At 40.4% G+C, this 18,377-nt stretch overlaps 1 protein-coding gene across 1 annotated transcript; it reads left to right on the top strand.

Moving 5' to 3' along the window:
• The first annotated feature begins 15,326 nt into the window (after nt 1–15,326).
• Nucleotides 15,327–17,709, top strand: LOC139711855 (lysM and putative peptidoglycan-binding domain-containing protein 3-like). The gene is made up of 2 exons (XM_071623707.1): nt 15,327–15,712; nt 17,152–17,709. Exons 1-2 carry the CDS (start codon nt 15,410–15,412, stop codon nt 17,707–17,709), a joined length of 861 nt encoding a protein of 286 aa, XP_071479808.1. The 5' UTR covers nt 15,327–15,409.
• The last annotated feature ends 668 nt before the right edge of the window (nt 17,710–18,377 follow it).

Genomic DNA, 18,377 nt, shown 5'->3' with positions numbered 1-18,377 from the left:
TATTCAGAATTTTTTGTAAATCTAAAAAGTGTATATACTTAGCTAGGGAAAGAGGCACAGAGGGGGAGGGTTTGGGAGGGGGATACCCCCTCCCAAGCACGAGAGATTTTGCATAATAAATTTTGAATTGAAATTCAACGATCTGGTGCACACTTTGAGTGAAATATTAAAAAAAATATCTTATTTGATGAAAGGTTGCAAAGGAGATCCGCTTCATGTGCATGCATACAGTATACACGCATTTTTTTTTTCCGCCTCCCAAATCCCCGGTCCAAATCTTAGGGGGGGCGACCGCCCCCATCGCCCCCCCCCCCCCCTGGCTACGCCAGTGTCTATAATACGTGGTCAACACCACCAAATACAGATTTTAGTGAGACTCTGGTCCAGTTTATATATTTGGTATCTCATTGAATGACAACAGTTTCTATGATTTACTCAGCGGTTTCTTCAATTCAACGCAAAGTCCTCCAGTGAGCTTTCACAACTTTCCCGGATCACCAGGCTACGCATGCACAATGTCAGGGACTGTCAGTTCAAACTCTTATTCAACACTGCATTGACAGAATAGAGATGGCCTGGGGCCTAATATAAAGACTTGTGATAGAAATAAATCACAAGTTTCTTGTGAGCTGCAATGCAAGTTGCGATTGATTTGGGGACTTGTGATTGATTTGAAGTCTTTATAAGACGGGGCCCTGGATCAAGGGCGTACCGAGGGGGGGGGGGGTGTTTTGGGTGTTCAAACACCCCCCTTTGCCAAAATGGGGGTGTTTGAGGTGTTCAAACACCTCCCTTGGGCAAAAGAGAGGTGTTTGAGCTGTTCAACACCCCTCTTCAGCAATGTTTAGATGTTGACAAATGAAACAAAAGCTGTCTTTACCGCTTTCATTTCCGTTTTGAATTCCGCCTTTCCTTTCTTTTGTGTTCATTTTCTCTCTCTCTCTCTTCCTTGTTTTATCTCAATAGCCGGGTTCACACGTGCAAAATAGCGGGATGACGATCGCGATCCACATCTCGAGTTTTTTTGCGAGCGTCCACACGTACCAAATTAGCGGGATAGCGATCGCGATCGGTATCCCGCTAATTTGGCGAGCGTCCACACGTACCGAATTATCCCGCTTATTAGAGAATTGCCGATAGAGATAACAGCAAAGCCGGCAAACTGGGTCACACAGCGCCCTTCTCTATCACTGCCTGCGCGCACTAGATTGTCCATTATGGGTGATTTCATGTTCGGTGCTAGTGCTAGTGCTAGTGCTAGTGCTAGCCCCCGAATAACAGCGTTAAATCGAGCTCCAACACCGACGGTCAGATTAACGAGGCGATACCGATCAAAATTATCGATCACCAGCACTAGGTGTTGGAATCACAGCACCGCGAGCTCCGCGGGAATTGCGCGACGAAAAAAGTGATTGCGCGTGATTACAGTTAAATATTAAAAGATATAGCCAAAATTGCTTAGTTTTAGGGACATAGTGGGGAATAAATATTAAAATTCCACAAATTTCATCCAATCCCCAAAATACAACTATCTTAATTTTGCTCCCAGGCTCAGATTTATGAAGCCACGTCGAGAGTGTTCGTGTACGTTACGTGGGCGACCATTGCATTAGCATAGACTTTGCACGTAAAACGTGCATCTATTATGGACGTGAATATGAGTCTCGCACGGCAACGCTAACACCAGCACCGAACTTGAAATGACGAAAATGTTAATCCCTAGGGGCTAGTGTTAGTCAATGGCGAAAAAGCACGTAAATCGCTAACACAATCGGCGGAGCTCGGTTCAGCAGACGACATTCAACACCGAGCCCAGCACCAGCAACCGGAAATGCGTCATAATTTTGAGGTCAACTCCCAACACCGACGTGATTTCAAGTTCGGTTTTATCGCCGGTGCTAGTGCTGAGATAGCACTAGCACTAGCACTAGCACCGAACTTGAAATCACCCATTAGCCGGGTTCACACGTACACCAATTAGCGGGATACAAATCTCGAGATTTGCATCGCGATCGTCATCCCGAGTTTTTTGCACGTGTGGACAGAAAAAACCCGAAAATTAGCGGGATAAGCATCGCGATGCTAATCCCAAGAAATCTTGCGCTGGTTCGTCAATTAGCGGGATAATTGGCCGCGCGTTGGTACGTGTGAACGGTCGGGATTACAATCTCGAGTTTTTACATCCCATCATGCAATGCGCACATCACAACAGCGAGGCCTCTGCGAAGAGGTCCTTCACCTCTTTGGAGCACAACAACAACAGCGCGCGAACCACACCACTGACGCGTAAAAGACAATAGACAAAGGTAAGTGCGCGCAAGCAGTGATAGAGAAGGGCGCTGTGTGACCCAGTTTGCAGGCTTTGTTGTTGTCTCTATCGGCAATTAGCGGGATAATTCGGTACGTGTGGACGCTCGCCAAATTAGCGGGATACCGATCGCGATCGCCATCCCGCTAATTTGGTACGTGTGGACGCTCGCCAAAAAACTCGGGATGAGCATCGCGATCGTCATCCCGCTAATTTGTACGTGTGAACCCGGCTATTGTCTTTTACGCGTCAGAGGTGTGGTTCGCGCGCTGTTGTTGTTGCGCTCCAAAGAGGTGAAGGACCTCTTCGTAAAAAAAAAAGCCTCGCTGTTGTGATGTGCGCATTGCATGATGGGATGTAAAAACTCGAGATTCTAATCCCGACCGTTCACACGTACCAGCGCGGGGCCAATTATCCCGCTAATTGACGAACCAGCGCAAGATTTCTTGGGATTAGCATCGCGATGCTTATCCCGCCAATTTTCGGGGTTTTTCTGTCCACACGTGCAAAAAACTCGGGATGACGATCGCGATGCAAATCTCGTAAAAACGTAATGATGACGTGGAAATATAACAATTTCGGCTCGCTCACTCGTAGTAATTTAGAGTATTTTTCCAAGTCCTTATTTTGTTGGCATAAATCGTTATCTATGAAGCCGTCATTATATCTTGATTAGAATTGTAAGATTTAGTAACCAAAAAAAGACAAGAATTCCATGTTTTGTAAGCTGAATTACAAAAATTGTCGGCTCGCTCGCTGCGCTCGCTCGCCAGAATTCATCAAAATCTATTAGATTTTATATCACCCTCAAAAAAAACCTTTTAAGTGCTCGAAAAAGCATATCAAGTGGACTTTTTTAAGTCCCTACCGGGATGGGATTGGGGTATAGAACACTGTTGGTATAGATCGTATAAGATCGTCACTATATCTTGATTAGAATTGTCATTCGAAGATTTAATAACCAAAAATGACAAGAATTCCATGTTTTGTAAGCTGAAATACAAAAATTTTCGGCTCGCTCGCTGCACTCGCTCGCCAAAATTCTTCAATATCTATTACATTTAAATCACCCTCAAAAGACCCCTTAAAGTGCTTGAAAAATCATATCATGTGAACTTTTTTAAGTCCCTACCGGAATGGGGTTGGACACTGTTAGTATAAATCGTTATTAAGGCCGTCACTATATTATATTGATTAGAATTGTAATTCGAAGATTTAGTAACCCAAAATGACAAGAATTCCATGTTATCGTAAGCTGAAATATAAAAAATTTCGGCTCGCTCGCTGCGCTCGCTCGTCAAAATATATACAAATTTAGGGTTGCCTATTACATTTAAATCACCCTCAAAAGACCCCTCTTAAGTGCTTCGAAAAGCATATCATGAGGACTTTTTTTTTAAAGTCCCTTCCGGGATGGGGTTGGGGTTGAACACTTTTTCAGGAATTAGGGGCGCAATTTTCGGGCTTGCCCCGGGCACCGTTTTCCCTAACAATACACCACTGACTACCAAGTACAGTTAGCCTACTGGCAGCAGCAAGCTCTGGAAGCTCTGGGAGTAGCAAGTTACTTGCTACTCAATGTAATTAGTAATAGCACATGGACTTGGTGATCTTTAATAATAGTAGATAATTATGAATTTTTTCAATGACTGAAAGTTAAAACTGAAAGATAACTGAGTGTGAGTCTATGTAAATTGTGGTTGGATGACTTTATTGCGCCTAAAATTCACTAGATATCTAGGTCTAGGAAAATTGAAAACAAATAAGATCGAACATCTAGCCGATTTTGTACCGCCTTGGCTGGGGGGGGGGGGGGGGGGGCGCCCAATAGCGTTGGGCATGTTGACAAGTGACATGTGAATGTGTACAAACTGGTATAGGCCTATAAAAAGACAGTACTCTGTCTCATGATTTGACCAAAAATTTTGAAGATAAAATGATATGCAATAATTTGAATGACTTTTTATAATACATGTATAATTATTAGACCCATTCATATCCGGGGTTTTTTCTTTTCTTCCCTTTTTTTTTTTTTTTTTTTTTTTTTTTTTGGCGGAGGCGCCCAAAACCAAAAGTTCCTAATTTTCCACGATCGACAAATAGCCCTGTCATGACGTGCCAGTATCAGCAGACCTAAGTATAGTTCTGTTCTGTAGTGTCTGGTGTGGGAATATATTCGCACACGCAGTGCATCTGTGCAAGACGAAAATGGGAAGTTGTTGCAATGAAAGATTTTTTGTAATGATTCAAATAGGTGTCGACTAAGATTTTACTCTTAATGTCTAAAATCATTTAATATCAAATTATTTGCATTTAATGCCCCTTTTTGAACACCTCCAATATTACTGGGGGATGCATGTATGTTCTTGAGGGACGCACATTGCACCGTGCATTGCCCCCCCCCCCCCCCCACACACACACACACACACTCGTTCAACGTCCGTTGGCAAAAGCATACGGATTTGGGAGCCCACAGACACGACGTAGCAATTTATTATACAAATGATGCACAGGATAGAGTGTGTTAGTGAAGGTGCGGCGCGCTCGAGAGTATTGACAATGGTGCGACATGCACGAGGCGCAGCCGAGTGCATGTTTGCAACCGTTGTCAATAATCGAGAGTGAGCCGCACCTTCACTAACGCCACGAAATAATCCTGTGCATCATTTGTTTTATAAAATGGGTCGAAAACTAACAGCATTATTCACGTACCTTTGTGGGTCAATACCAGTCAGCTACATGTAGCACTCGCTCAATTAAAAGTCAAGATGTCCGAAGATGTTCGTCCCAAACATTTACGCACGTCGCACTCGGAAATCCCGCACATAAGTACTGTACGTACGTATACTAAGAGTATACGTACGCCACGTGTTATGCACAAGAAAGGCCGCCGGCTGTTGTGGCAGCCCGAACTAGAAGTTGTTTACAGGATTGACAGCGCGTATAGTAGCGCGTGACGCACTTGTAACAACTGATTGAGTGCGCACTGCTAGTGTAAACATTGTGACGTACGTCAGGCCCCGGCCGTGCATTTACTAAGAAATTAATGCACGCACACGTGACTCATTTCAGCGCTTCCAATTGGCTACATTCTTGAACCCATTTTATAATCTAGGCTACTGCATGAGAAACTTCCGCTGCGTCCGGGCTGTGTTTGGGCTACGGATGCGCGTGCTCTCTACAGCCAACGAGCGCACAACGAATTGACACCGTGCGTCTTTTACAAAAAATATATGTATAAAAGACACCCGGTGGCAGTGAGTTGACCGTAGAGAGCATGTGCCTCACGCAGCTCGATGTGAGCGAAAGATCCTCATGCACTAAAAGTGCATGCCAAGACGTGTCTGCGTGTTTCCAAATCCGTACGGAATCGGTACTCCCCACGTAGGGATCTCAAATTTTGCCCACGTTTTTGCGGGCCACGTACTTACACCTTGCGCAACCGTATACGACCGACGTGCGTTGACATCCCTTCCGGCGGTTGCCGCTCCCTCCGTTTTCAGAAAAACGTGGCGGACGTGGTCTCCGCAAGAAACCAACGTACGGACAAAAAACACGCATTGTGGGTTACCTGGGCAAGCTGTTGCCTTATTGTAGGCCCTATTATTCTACTTTGTCTGAATTAATTTGGCTCTTTTTAAATTAATGATTCTTGCGTCGAGTTATTAATTTGAATAAAAATATGCAGTACTCGCTGCTATTAAGGGATTCGGACCAACACTGGCTATCGGGCGATAGCTCGGTAGTCTATAGTGGATATGACGTCTGTCTAGTAATCAGGAGGTCGTTTGTTCGATTCCCATCCGATCAGTGTAAAGCCCATGATTTTTTTTTTTATATTAGCATGGCTTACTCAAAACACACGGAGTAATCGGTGTTTATACATGTTAAGAAGGGCGATTTGTCAATTAGTTGCATTTAATTTGGCTCTTTCAAACACTCCAACCATGTTTAACCAAGTGACTTCCTGGGATACTACATTTCATGTATAAGTTAAAGCAAAATTCAATGTAACTCGTAAGAAAAAGAATCAAGATAAATTTCCTTCATAACAACAGGGCTATGGCACTGTATAGAGGCGTGGGTTTGCCGCCTTCGACGGCCCTTCTAGTTCATTATTATTGCCCATGAGTCGCATTGGCATAACTACGGGAAGAGGCATGGGGGCATGCACATGTCCCCTCAAATTGGCTGGTAAAAAAACCCAACAAAACATTTACGAGAGTAGGAAAGGAAAAGAAAGGAATAGAAAAGGAAAGAGAAAGGAAAGAAGAGCAAACAAAAAGAAAGTGGACGAGAAATACCCGGAAGCGTTCGCTCCCTTCGCTCACTCGCATTTTAAGTATCTTAAGCATTGTAGGTTATATTAATAATTACTATTCTTATAAAAGGGAATTGGTTTGTATCTTGTGTCTCTATCTAATGTTATATTATACTTTACTTAAAGAATTTTAGTATATAATATAACTGCAAGGAATCCGGCGGAGGTTGACCTAATAGATGAATGTCAGTGGATAATGGCCTGTGACCAATAGCCTATATTCCTATCATACCCACTATGAGAACGGAAGATGCCGATGAGAATGGAGAAACATAGTACGAACCTGTTCTCAGTATACAATATTTTATCGCTCGTAAAATCTAGGAACAAGATGGTTTCCAGTAGCGTGATGCCTGCAATATTTGGGTAACTTGATATCCTCGAATGCGACATGAAGATGTACTTGATATAAATCAATTATTGTATTTTGATGACGAATCTACGCTTTAAAGAAAATAAAGTTTCTTGTCGGTCGCTCGCTCGCAGAATGGTTACGGACGGCAAGCGATGTGCCCAAACAGAGTCATATTCGGCTGATAGCCTAGGTGATGGGATTATCTTATGGGCTTATAGTGAATTTTGGTGACGAAATCACACTTCTGTACCGTGAAAAAAGAGAAGTAAAGTTAACAATGAAATTTCAGATGAGATCACTACGAACACAATACAATACAATAATGATAATAATGATTGATAATAACAATAATAATTATAATAGAAATAATTATGATGATAATAATAACAATGATAATAATGATAATGATATTAATAATGATAATAATAATAATAATAAACATAATGACAGAAATATCTAAGATGGATATGAAATAATTAAATCTGACATTTCCTTTTCCTTGTTTCCTGTTAATGTCACTTTCATATATTTGCATGTCTTATTTTTATGTCTACATGTCTCTGTATCTTCTGAATATGTAATCTCCATTGAGTTACATGTAAAGAGAACAAAATAATACCCATATGGACAATAAACGATGAATTGATTGAATTCATATTATCATCATAATTGTTATTGTCATTATTATCATCGTTATTATAACCATTTTTCAGGCTCATCGGCAAAACTCCTTTGAGCTTTTTCCCGCTTCCCACCCCCTCCTTCCACCACACTTCCAAAGCGTTCCCGCTTCTCCTGTCAATCAATTATTTTTAGTTAAAATGAAGAATAGATCCAATCTTAAACACCCCCCTCTAAAAAAATCCTGATGGGTACGCCTACGGCCTGGATATGAACTGGACTTCTGCTTACGTCTTGTATTTGTATTTTCATGATTGAAACAACCACAATAAAGTTAGTATGGCAATATCCACAATACTGATTCAGAGTTACATTTAGGTTCTTTATTCAACTGAATACTTGACAATTGGAGTGAATTATTTGACTACTATTAGGCTATACTGTATAATAACACGAGTATAACAACCCAACTTGAAATACAGATTGGAAGATCTAAAGGATTAATCCTCTGCAATGGGGTAGTCACAAGTCACCACACACTGGGCCCTCTGGATCCGCCACTGTATATGAAAGACAAACTTTAGTGAAATTCGATGCACAGACCCCAAAGTTGAGTAGAATCACACGCCAAACAAGGAGCGCACGGGGCACGCACCCCCTGTTTATTTTTTGTTAAAACAAAAGAAATAAAAAGAAAAGGGGTGGCGTGCGCCCCCTCTAATTTTGTAAAGGCGCCTCGGAATTCCTGGATCCACCCCTGCATTTAAGACTAAAACGCTTAAAGTCTTTCATGCAGTCAAGCGTATAAGAAAATACATTGATAAGGATACCTCCCTGTTGTTATACAAAACTCTAATCCAACCCCATTTGGACTACTGTAGTGTAATCTGGAGGACTGGTCACTCGGGTCAACCAAATCGATTGCAAGTTACTGTAGTATTCAGAACAGATGCCTAAGAATGGTGCAAGGCGTTGGCACCACAGAACTCTTACACATAGAAGAATCACACCCATTCACAACCCGCTGAGCTCGGTGTCGCCACCGCGCGCCCCGGATGTGACGCCTCAGTGCACACGCCGCCATGTTGCTTAGCGGAACCTCCGCAGCTCCTCGCGAGTACGGTACGGTCAACTCACTGATTGGGCAGTATGACAGCCGCTCATAGCCCTTGATATTTACTTGAACTTGTAAACTGTCAAACTGGTACTTCTCAATCCAGCGTTGACCACAGATTCATGTACTCATTTATGTTATTTATTTCACACTCTTCCCTGAAAGTTGTCTGTATTGAAACAGGTGTTTTTCCCCTTTTGGATAGATCTACTAGTATTTGACTTCGGAGACGTGATCTGCTTTGGTATAAAATAATCTAAGACGCGCGCCTGTCCTTGTCTGTGTCCTGCCATTTTTCTGATACCCCTCTCAACCCTATGTCTTGCATTTTCCCCCTCCAATGATATTGTAAGAAGATGTGTGTTCGTGCTTTTGATTTTTCTCCCATTAAACAGGTCAAATTAAATTTCCAGTCAGTCCAGTTGTAAAAATCAATGATTTGTGGATATGATCATGTAATACATCTTCCCCATCTGACATATACTCGTTCAACATGTTAGAAATTTGGAAGACAACATCACCTTACTTATATAATATATTCCTGCTGTTATCATTATCATTAGTAGTGTGTAGTACAATGTAGTTATCACTATTGCACATATTGGTATAGGAAGCAATAGGCCTATAGGCATATATACGCTGTATATCTGTATACATGAAATAAAACAGAAATCGAGTTCATGCTAATCACCGACAATTTATTTCACCACACCAATTTTTGAGCGATTTCCAACAACACTTGAGAAAGAGCGAATCGCTCAAATATTTGTGTGCTGTAAATAAATTGTTGGTGATCAACATGAACTTGGTTCCTGTTTTACTTTCGATATCATGATATTGCTGCACCAACATGTAGACTACCCGGTACTCAATCAATATATATATATATATATACATATATATATATATATATATATATAATTATCTATGTATGTATATATATATATATATATATATATATATATATATATATGTGTGTGTGTTCACACACACACACACACACACACATTACAAACATGAACTCCTTTCAAGATTGTCTTCCCACAAAAAAAACAGGAAGTTAAGTTGGACAGAGTTAATTTTCCTGATTGTTTACAATTTATTTGACATTTATCAAGGTCAAAGTTGATTGCTGAGAATCAACCACAGTACAGTGATATACCATTTGCTTGAAGTACACGTACCATTATCATACCTAATACGGCGGCTATAATCACAGGCAGTACATGCGTCAGGAACATGTTATGCAAATGATAGGCAAGACCACCAGTGTCCCAAATTTGTGACAACTATTGTAATCACAAAAGCAAATGCATATATACATCTATAATGGACATGCACTAGGGCAACAACATAAAATTCATGAATAATGAACACTGTCTGGCAAGATTATCTAAGGCAATACATCAATATAGTGCACAATTTCACTTGCCCTTGATAGCTTCAAGCGTGATTCAAAAAGAAAATCCTAATGAGTGTAAAAACGCACTATGGTATAGTATGAAAACATATTGTGTTGATCCGCATGCACTATGGCAATATAAATCTACGAATTATGGACACTGAAAAGAACACCAAAGGCATTCCTGGTAACAGTATTAGAGGCAAAACATTTGTAAATGTAAGATTTCACTTGTACTTGTTAGCTCAGCATGATTCAAAATTAAATCCTTAGTAATGAGTTTAACAAAAACTACCCCATACACTGTATAGTATGAAAATATAATTTGGTAACAACATGTAAGCAAAACAAGTATCACAGATATATACAACAAATGTTGTATATCACGAAAGCAAATGCCTGTATAATCAACTATCATGCAATATAGCAACAACATAAAATCCATAAATAATGAACACTGTCGGGCAAGAATATCACATGCATTCTTGGCATAACAAGATCAACTAAAGGCAATACATGAACATCTGTATAATGCAAGATTTCACACACACCCGTTTGCTTCAAACGAAATTCAAAGTGAAATCTAAAGAGTGTGAAAACATACTACAGTACACTGTATCTCAAAGTATGTACATGTAGGCAAAACAAGTGTCACAAATATGACAACTACATGTCTTGTATATCATAAAAGCAAATGCATGTACAATCACTTAGCATACAATATAGCAGCAAAATAAAACCATGAATAATGGACACTGGCAAGAATATAAAAAAAAAATATCAGAGGCAATACTGTATAATCCATGATTTCACTTGCACTTGTTCGCTTCAAGCGCAATTCAAAATGAAATCCTTATGAGTGTGAAAACATACTATGGTATAGTACGAAATGTTAACGTGGCAACAATATGCAGGCAAGACAAGTCTCGCAAATACGTGTATGAAAAATATTGCATATTGCGAAAGCAATATGTTTCATGAACATGCATTAAATTGGCAATGTGGCAACAACATAAAAATAAATCCATGAATAATGGACACTGTCTGGCAAGAATATGAAAGGCATTCTTGGCAATGATAACAAAGGCAATACATTCATATACACATGTAGTGCAAAATTGCACTTGCTCTTGTTAGGTTAAGCACCATTTAAAGTGAAATCCTGCAATATAGTTTGAAAGAACAGAAGTGAATGTGATAAAAACCTAAAATGGCAATAGACCTCAAAACGCTTTATCCTGGCAAGGAAAGCGCATTATTTAGAAACAAGACACCAAACAGGTTAGTCATCGCATTCTTCATCAGCGACCAGGATGCGATGTGATGGTAGATTAAAATCCGTTTCTAAAGCAGACATACACAGAAGGGTATATGTCTGCTCCTGGTCGGACGGATTTCAAAACTAAAACTCAAATTTCAAACACCTAACATGCAAAATTAAAATTTGTTCTTCTGCATGTACCCTCATGAGATGTTGTGGAAAGTTGAATAAAGTTGGTACAGCATCTGCCCGCAGCCTTGTTATCTGGCCGGTGTGATCGAAGTACTTCTCTTCAAAGTGGTCAGAACACAAGGTAGAGTATGGTTTGGGAATCCAGTGGTCTCTTCTCATGTTCACAATCCATCTTTGGCGAAGAGCAACACCCCTTCTTGGAAATCTAGGATTTTTAACACACAGAGAACATATGATACATGTGAAAATTATTACCATATCAGATTTGTATAGACCTCATATTCATAATCATAAAACATGTGTACCTACAATACAACTATGGCAAGCATGATGATGATTGCATGCATGGACATGGTCCATGGAAAGCTCCTGATAATACTAGTCACACAGTCAGTCTAGACAATCTAGTATCTAAACGACTGTAGAGTGTTGTCACTGACACTGACCCACCACTAGTACTGTACGTGACTCTAGCTAGACAAGAATAAATCTACGTGTAAAGTTTACACCTAAGCTCAAATTTACATAAATAGATAGTAACATGTACAAAGCTGCTTGCCCCAACACACAACGTACAGAGTGTATAGCCCCAGGGCCTAAATTAGGCCTACTTGATCTTTTTTATTTTGCATATTTTGGTAGTTGGTGGTAAACAGATATGTCGACGGCAAACACAAAATCCAGTGTCTGGGACTACTTTTGCTACTGCGCTCACAAGAAAGCCAACATACGACCGATCCGCCTAATTGTAACGTTACTTGGGAAATTAATTACTTGTTATTCTCATCATGGCTTGGTGTCAAACTTACCTGTTTCCAAATCCTTTTGTCAAGTGATTTGTGCAGTTTACAGCCGCACACTACGGCATTTTAATGCCTCGCTCAGGGTCTCGGAACGTCAGAAAAACACGGTGCAACATGCAGTCACTGTATGTGGATGGCGTCTGCTGGGATTTGCACGCAAAAAAGTTCCGCTAAGCAAAATGGCGGACGTCACGTGACAATGAGTCGAGCGACGGCGACAAAACGGGTGGCGAGTGATTCTTCTATGTGTAAGAGTTCTGTGGTTGGCACCCGTTACAATAATAGGGAAACTCTTTATTCTTCTCTTCAGGTCGACCGACTCAAAGGAAGAAGATGAAAGCAAGCCTTAATTTTTATATTCAAACCGTTGTATAACCTTGCTCCAACAACTTTGTCCTCTAGTGTTCAACTCAGATCATTTGAAAATTGTTTTTGTGACCAGTTGTTCAGTGTTTGTTATTTATTGTATATCATTGCATATTATACTATTGCTTTTTCGCCGTGTGTATGATTGTATGCTGTGTTATTCGATGTGATCCGAACACGGCCTTGCTGAAAAACAGCTGTCCAGCTGAAAGCAGGCTTTTATTAAATTTCCGTGTATAAATAAAATAAACTCAACTCAACTCAAACATTTGAATGCATCTGATATTCACACCGATGATTTCTATGACCATGGTGCATAACATGACATTTTCCCATGATTGAATTTGAGCTGCTATCCGGGACCAGACCTCAAGTTTGTGGATGGTTTGTGGATGGTATCCATGCAGTATACTGTGTATCACCCGGATCACTAATTGACTGCCAGCATTTGGCATCGTCTGCAAACAATCTCATATTACAGTCGACATCTTTAGAAATATCATTCACAAATATCAGGAACAGTACCGGGCCTAGAACACTTCCCTTCGGAACACACCCTCAACACGAAGAAGCCTCACCACGGACAACGACCCTTTGCATCCTATCACAGAGAAAACCCTCAATCCAGCTCAACACATTCCCATCGATACCGACGTGTTTTAACTTGAGGAGAAGCCTCCTTTGGGGTACATGATCAAAAGCCTTTGAGAAGTCTAGATAAAGTAGGCCCCTACATCAAAACTGTCACCATTGTCAAGAACTCTTGACCACTGCTGTTCCATGCAATCCAAGAGTTGAAGAGAACATGAGCGTTTGGAACGAAAACCATACTGTGCACAACTCAATAGATCATTACTGTCAAGATGCTTCATAATGGATCACGAACAATTGATTCCATAGTCTTACAAACACGTGATGTCAGACTGACTGGTCTGTAGTTACCAGGATCAGCATGTACTCTCTTTCTTATGGGTTGGTATGACATTAGCATTCTCCCAGTCAGTGCCACTATCAGTTTTCAGCGACTGCGAAAAAATAATCTGCAGTGGAATTGCAATTTCCCTCCTAACTTCTTTCAGGATTTTAGGATGAAGACCATCAGGGCCTTGGGCTTTACCCGTCTTTGAGATTGACAATTAGTTTCTCTGCAATATCTTTAGTAGTGATGTCAAAGTCAGACAAAATTTCAGTGATCTGTACATCAACTACAGGGAGCTCTCGAGTGTCTTCTTCTGTAAATATATTGCAAAAATAACTATTCAGTGACTCTGCTGTTTCATGGTCAGATGAAGTTTTATCGCCCGCATGAAGAAGTGCAAACCTTGCCCACCGTAGACTTGGTCTTTGATCTGGCCCGAAGGTAGCTCCAAAATGACTTCGAATCATGCCTAATACTTTCTGCAAGCTGTTTTTCAAATTTAACTCTTCTTTTGCCTGGCGGATTAGCATTGGTGGCATGGTTTCTTGCACGCTCGGAGTAAAGAGGTGACTGCATTAAAAACCCCACTTATTGATTAAATTTCAAGATGACATTTTTATGGATTATAGAACAGTGATTCGGGATGGTGTAAATGCATGTAACTCATTTTTTACCAAAGTGTGGGTTAACACTATAATTGCACCGACCCCCTCAATATTGTTAGTTGCAGACTATATTACTAGTACAGTATATCCTTAATACAAAAGTTTCACTTTGTCATCTAAGAATGTGCACAATTTCTGTTCCATTTTTTCTACAACTTTTTGTCATTAGTGAATCAAACAATATAAGTAATTTACAAAAGAACTGAATGTTTTATTTTCAAAGTGTATTACATTAAAGGTATAATATTGTTTAATCACGTTCTTTCCGTGTATAATCTAGGGTCTTTACCCGCTCAACGCTAGCGGGCGGCAGCCACTTCCGTTTCACCAGCGGCCGTGAAAGGTCGGGAGAGTTGATAATGTACGCCGTGTGTAGGTACGTACGAGAGTACTAGGTTTCATAATGCATCCATGTCAAAGGCCATTTTGTTTATCATGTAAACGTGGCCATTACTCGACTCTGGTGCGTGCGTGCTGTGTAGCGTAATACTATACCTGCAGTTGTCTATAAATACTACGTTAACGCTTCTCTTGAAGAAATTTTCTGAAAACAGTGTTCATCGGTCTGAATTTTTGTCAATTAGTCACCTGCATCCTGATATCTGATACCTAACGCTGTTGAAGTGTTGCAGCGAATAAAAGACTTTCATCGAACAAAAACAACGCAGACAACAGAACTATTACCGTGCCCTTTTCGCAAGGATTCAGCAATTCCGCGTACGGACGATCGTCGCGACGCTACGCTTCGGGCAGCCTCGCGGTTACGTACCGCTGTTACCGGTATCTGACCACCGATGCCTACCCTACGCTACGGCTACGTGAATTCTCTGGCTCCGTATTGTCAGCTCAGGCTGGCAGCAGTCAAACTAACACCTTCTAATTTTAGAACTCCAATCGGAAGTGTAGGGTCGTTGTAGCCCATTACTTTGTGCCTTGTTTGGTCAGCTTGTGGCATCTGTTAAGTGTAAATTAGTGGTCTGTGAATGTGAATTTTAAGTTACTTTAAATCTGTCAATCGGCTGAACGCGGCCGAGTTTTGAGGTAATTTTATAACAGCAGTCCAAACCACGCAAGTTGATGTAATGACTTCAATCCTTGGGTTTCGAAATAAACCCAAATATGACCGTCACAATTACTTACCAATGTCAGGGCAGGTCCAGAATGTCCAAAACTCGACAGTATACATATTTGGGTCTGCTGACATTGCAGAAGATGAAATTGATACAGATGCTGATAACCTTGAACTCTCCGATCTGCGGGTACGAGGAAGTGGAAAACAACAGAAGAAAACCAGAGCAGAGACGGTATCCGAGTTTGAGTTTGTTGAAAAAGACATCGGTGAAGGGGACACACTGCAGACAATCTCCTTACAGTATGGATGTCGTGTAAGTCTGCTTTAATACAACAATTGAAACTGTGTCTATCGTGCTTCTGACAAACTTTAAAGTAGCCAAAATTAATTTTAAAAGTCCACTTTTTTGTGGTGTTTGGAAAAGAGAGTTTACAGCTACCTACTGTAATGTAAGCTACCCATAATTTGACCACAACGGCATCCAAAATTTGACCTCCTGCTACATGTGGAAACCTAGTAATTTTACAATACATGTATTGTAGACCCTATGGCTGTAGAGTCATGCTTTTGCACATGGTTGAACCTTGGTGCGAGTGCCGATACATTGTACATAATGTGCTACATAACTTTTCTTTATTTTACCACTTGCCCAGTTGGGCAAGCAGATTTTCAAATTTGCTGCGAAACACTTGCCCAAACAGTAATTTTGCTTACCCGAAAAGAAAATCCAAAGCATATGGAAATATAGAAAATCATGTGTAAGTCAAGGGCTTAATAAACACTATCAATGATCATTTGAATGACCAGCACACATTGATTCGCACGCTTAAACACAATGAGTAACAAACTTGGTCTGATCAAGTGTTGCCGTTGAATTGCATTGGGGCTTCTTCATGTAAGGGTTGGAAAGTTGCAGAAATGAAATATTAAGTGTTTGCATCACTAAACAGCCATTGGGCTTCTGTACTACTGGTTGACGTTACGGGGAATAAGTGAAAAAAAAAAGGTGGCTTCAAAACTTTTTTGCTTGCCCAATTCGAGCAAGTATTCTCATTGTTCAAAAACACTTGCCCGAATTTGATTTTCACTTGTCCCAGGCAATCAGGCAACTGCTCATGTAAAACGCTGCATGTACGTATTTACCTGAAATACCACCTCATCATACAGAGCTGCACTGATTGTATAGTACATTAGTAATACTAGTATTTACTAGTAGGTACAGCTGTCGTACCCGAGGATGCATTCCCTTTACCAAACCTATGGTGGACCTAACATGTTATAATATTGTTATGAATAATGTGAGAACCTGTGTAATCTGCATTGTATAATGTGTTACACTGTACAGCATGAGGACTTTCTGTGATGAAATGATTATGGTTTTCTTCCCAGACTGTATTTGTCCCGATATCACTCGAAATTATACCGACCTTTGGATTTCATTTTCACTGATGTGCATGCAGTGTACACCCTGTACATGTAAGCCCTACATGTCTTGAAATAATTCCATATGGGATAATTCCTTGAAAATCCTCAGTGATGAGTTTCTTCAAGCTGTATAATCTCCAAAATAAAACTAGTTTCACCAATTCATCAAAAAAAGAAATAATCATTTTTGGTGAATCCCACATGCAAATATGACATATGAATAACACTAACACTATTAAGTACTGACATTTTGTATCCCTTCTCCCAGGTGCATTTTGTGATGTTATACCTTATGGTTTTGTTACCTTTTTTTTTCTGTGTGCCCAGGTTTCAGAGTTAAAACGCATCAACAATTTGATTGCTGACCAGGATTTTTTTGCCTTGCGGAAGCTCAAAGTTCCCATGAGGAAGGATGGACTACTTCTTGAGAAAGAAAGGGAGATGCTGGCTCAGAGAGTGGGTTCATCTCAAAGTGCAAACCACACCGGACCAGTCTCTCCCAGTAGCCATAGACATTTGCACAATGAAGAAATGTATAGTGACTCTGATGACAGCCAGACTGAGTTCATCAGGACTATTAGTATACCAGGGTCTCTCGATGGCAAGGACAAAGCTGCTCAGGAATTTTTTGACAAGATGGACCAGGACTTACACAACATCCTCGAAAACACTAAAACCCACAAGGGTTCTCTTGAGGAAGTCACATCAGTCTTGAAGGAGACCAGGTTTCAACCCCTCGCATTCCCCAAATCCAACAGTGATTGCCCCTCCGATGGTGCAACCCTTGGCTGCACTTTCAGGAACATGATTGTTGCAATAGTGCTGATAGTCATTGTTGTGCCTCTCGCTGGCATAGTGTATTACTTAAACAAAGATCATCTATGATAGTTATCTTATATTCATGTCAATAGCTTCCTTTGGCAGGGTACTGTTACTGGTATGATATCTCTATTGTTGATTGCATGATTAAAATAGGGATATAGTAAAATTACAAATGTAATTTTTATTACAGATTATTGCAACTGAAATCATCATAATATACTTGTGTAACTCTTAATGACTACCTGTAAGTGTAAAATGATTGGTGATATACATACATGTGTACATCCATACAGGGCTCCACTCTATCTCTTTATTTTTTTTTTTTTTATTTGCCCTTCAGACAAGTAGATTTTTCACTCTACCTCTTCATATTTTTACTTGCCCAAAAGGAAAACCTACATGCCCAAAATTCATTAATTATTCATTATTATTGTTAACCACCAAATTATTTATATATTGCAATGCTGCACACTGGCACTTGTCCGATGGCCCAGGGCCAGTAAAAATCATTGTTGGACTAGTAACTTTTTCAGGAATAAACCAGTAAAAGATGGAAAAACTGGGTACCTACTGGTCAGACAGGTTGGACCAGTAGAAAAAATGGGTTAGTGTGCAGCCCTATATATTGTCAATTGATCATGATAAAACATCTTAACCCAGAGACTGTAATGAGATTCAAATCACCAGTACCACAGGAAGAGCAGAGAGGCAAAGGGGCCATTTTACATGCC

The sequence above is a fragment of the Diadema antillarum genome, unplaced genomic scaffold (genome assembly GCF_040938485.1).
Source record: "Diadema antillarum isolate AM-2024a unplaced genomic scaffold, OU_Dant_1.0 seq00001715_RagTag, whole genome shotgun sequence".
NCBI lineage: Eukaryota > Metazoa > Echinodermata > Echinoidea > Diadematoida > Diadematidae > Diadema > Diadema antillarum.
This window is presented reverse-complemented; position numbering and strand designations above follow the sequence as displayed.

Excerpts from the sequence above, each read along its gene's own strand:
- LOC139711855 (XM_071623707.1), top strand. The coding sequence starts at position 15,410 with ATGACTTCAATCCTTGGGTTTCGAAATAAACCCAAATATGACCGTCAC. Across the intron at positions 15,713-17,151 it reads CCTTACAGTATGGATGTCGT|GTTTCAGAGTTAAAACGCAT; the intron begins GTAAGTCTGCTT and ends CTGTGTGCCCAG.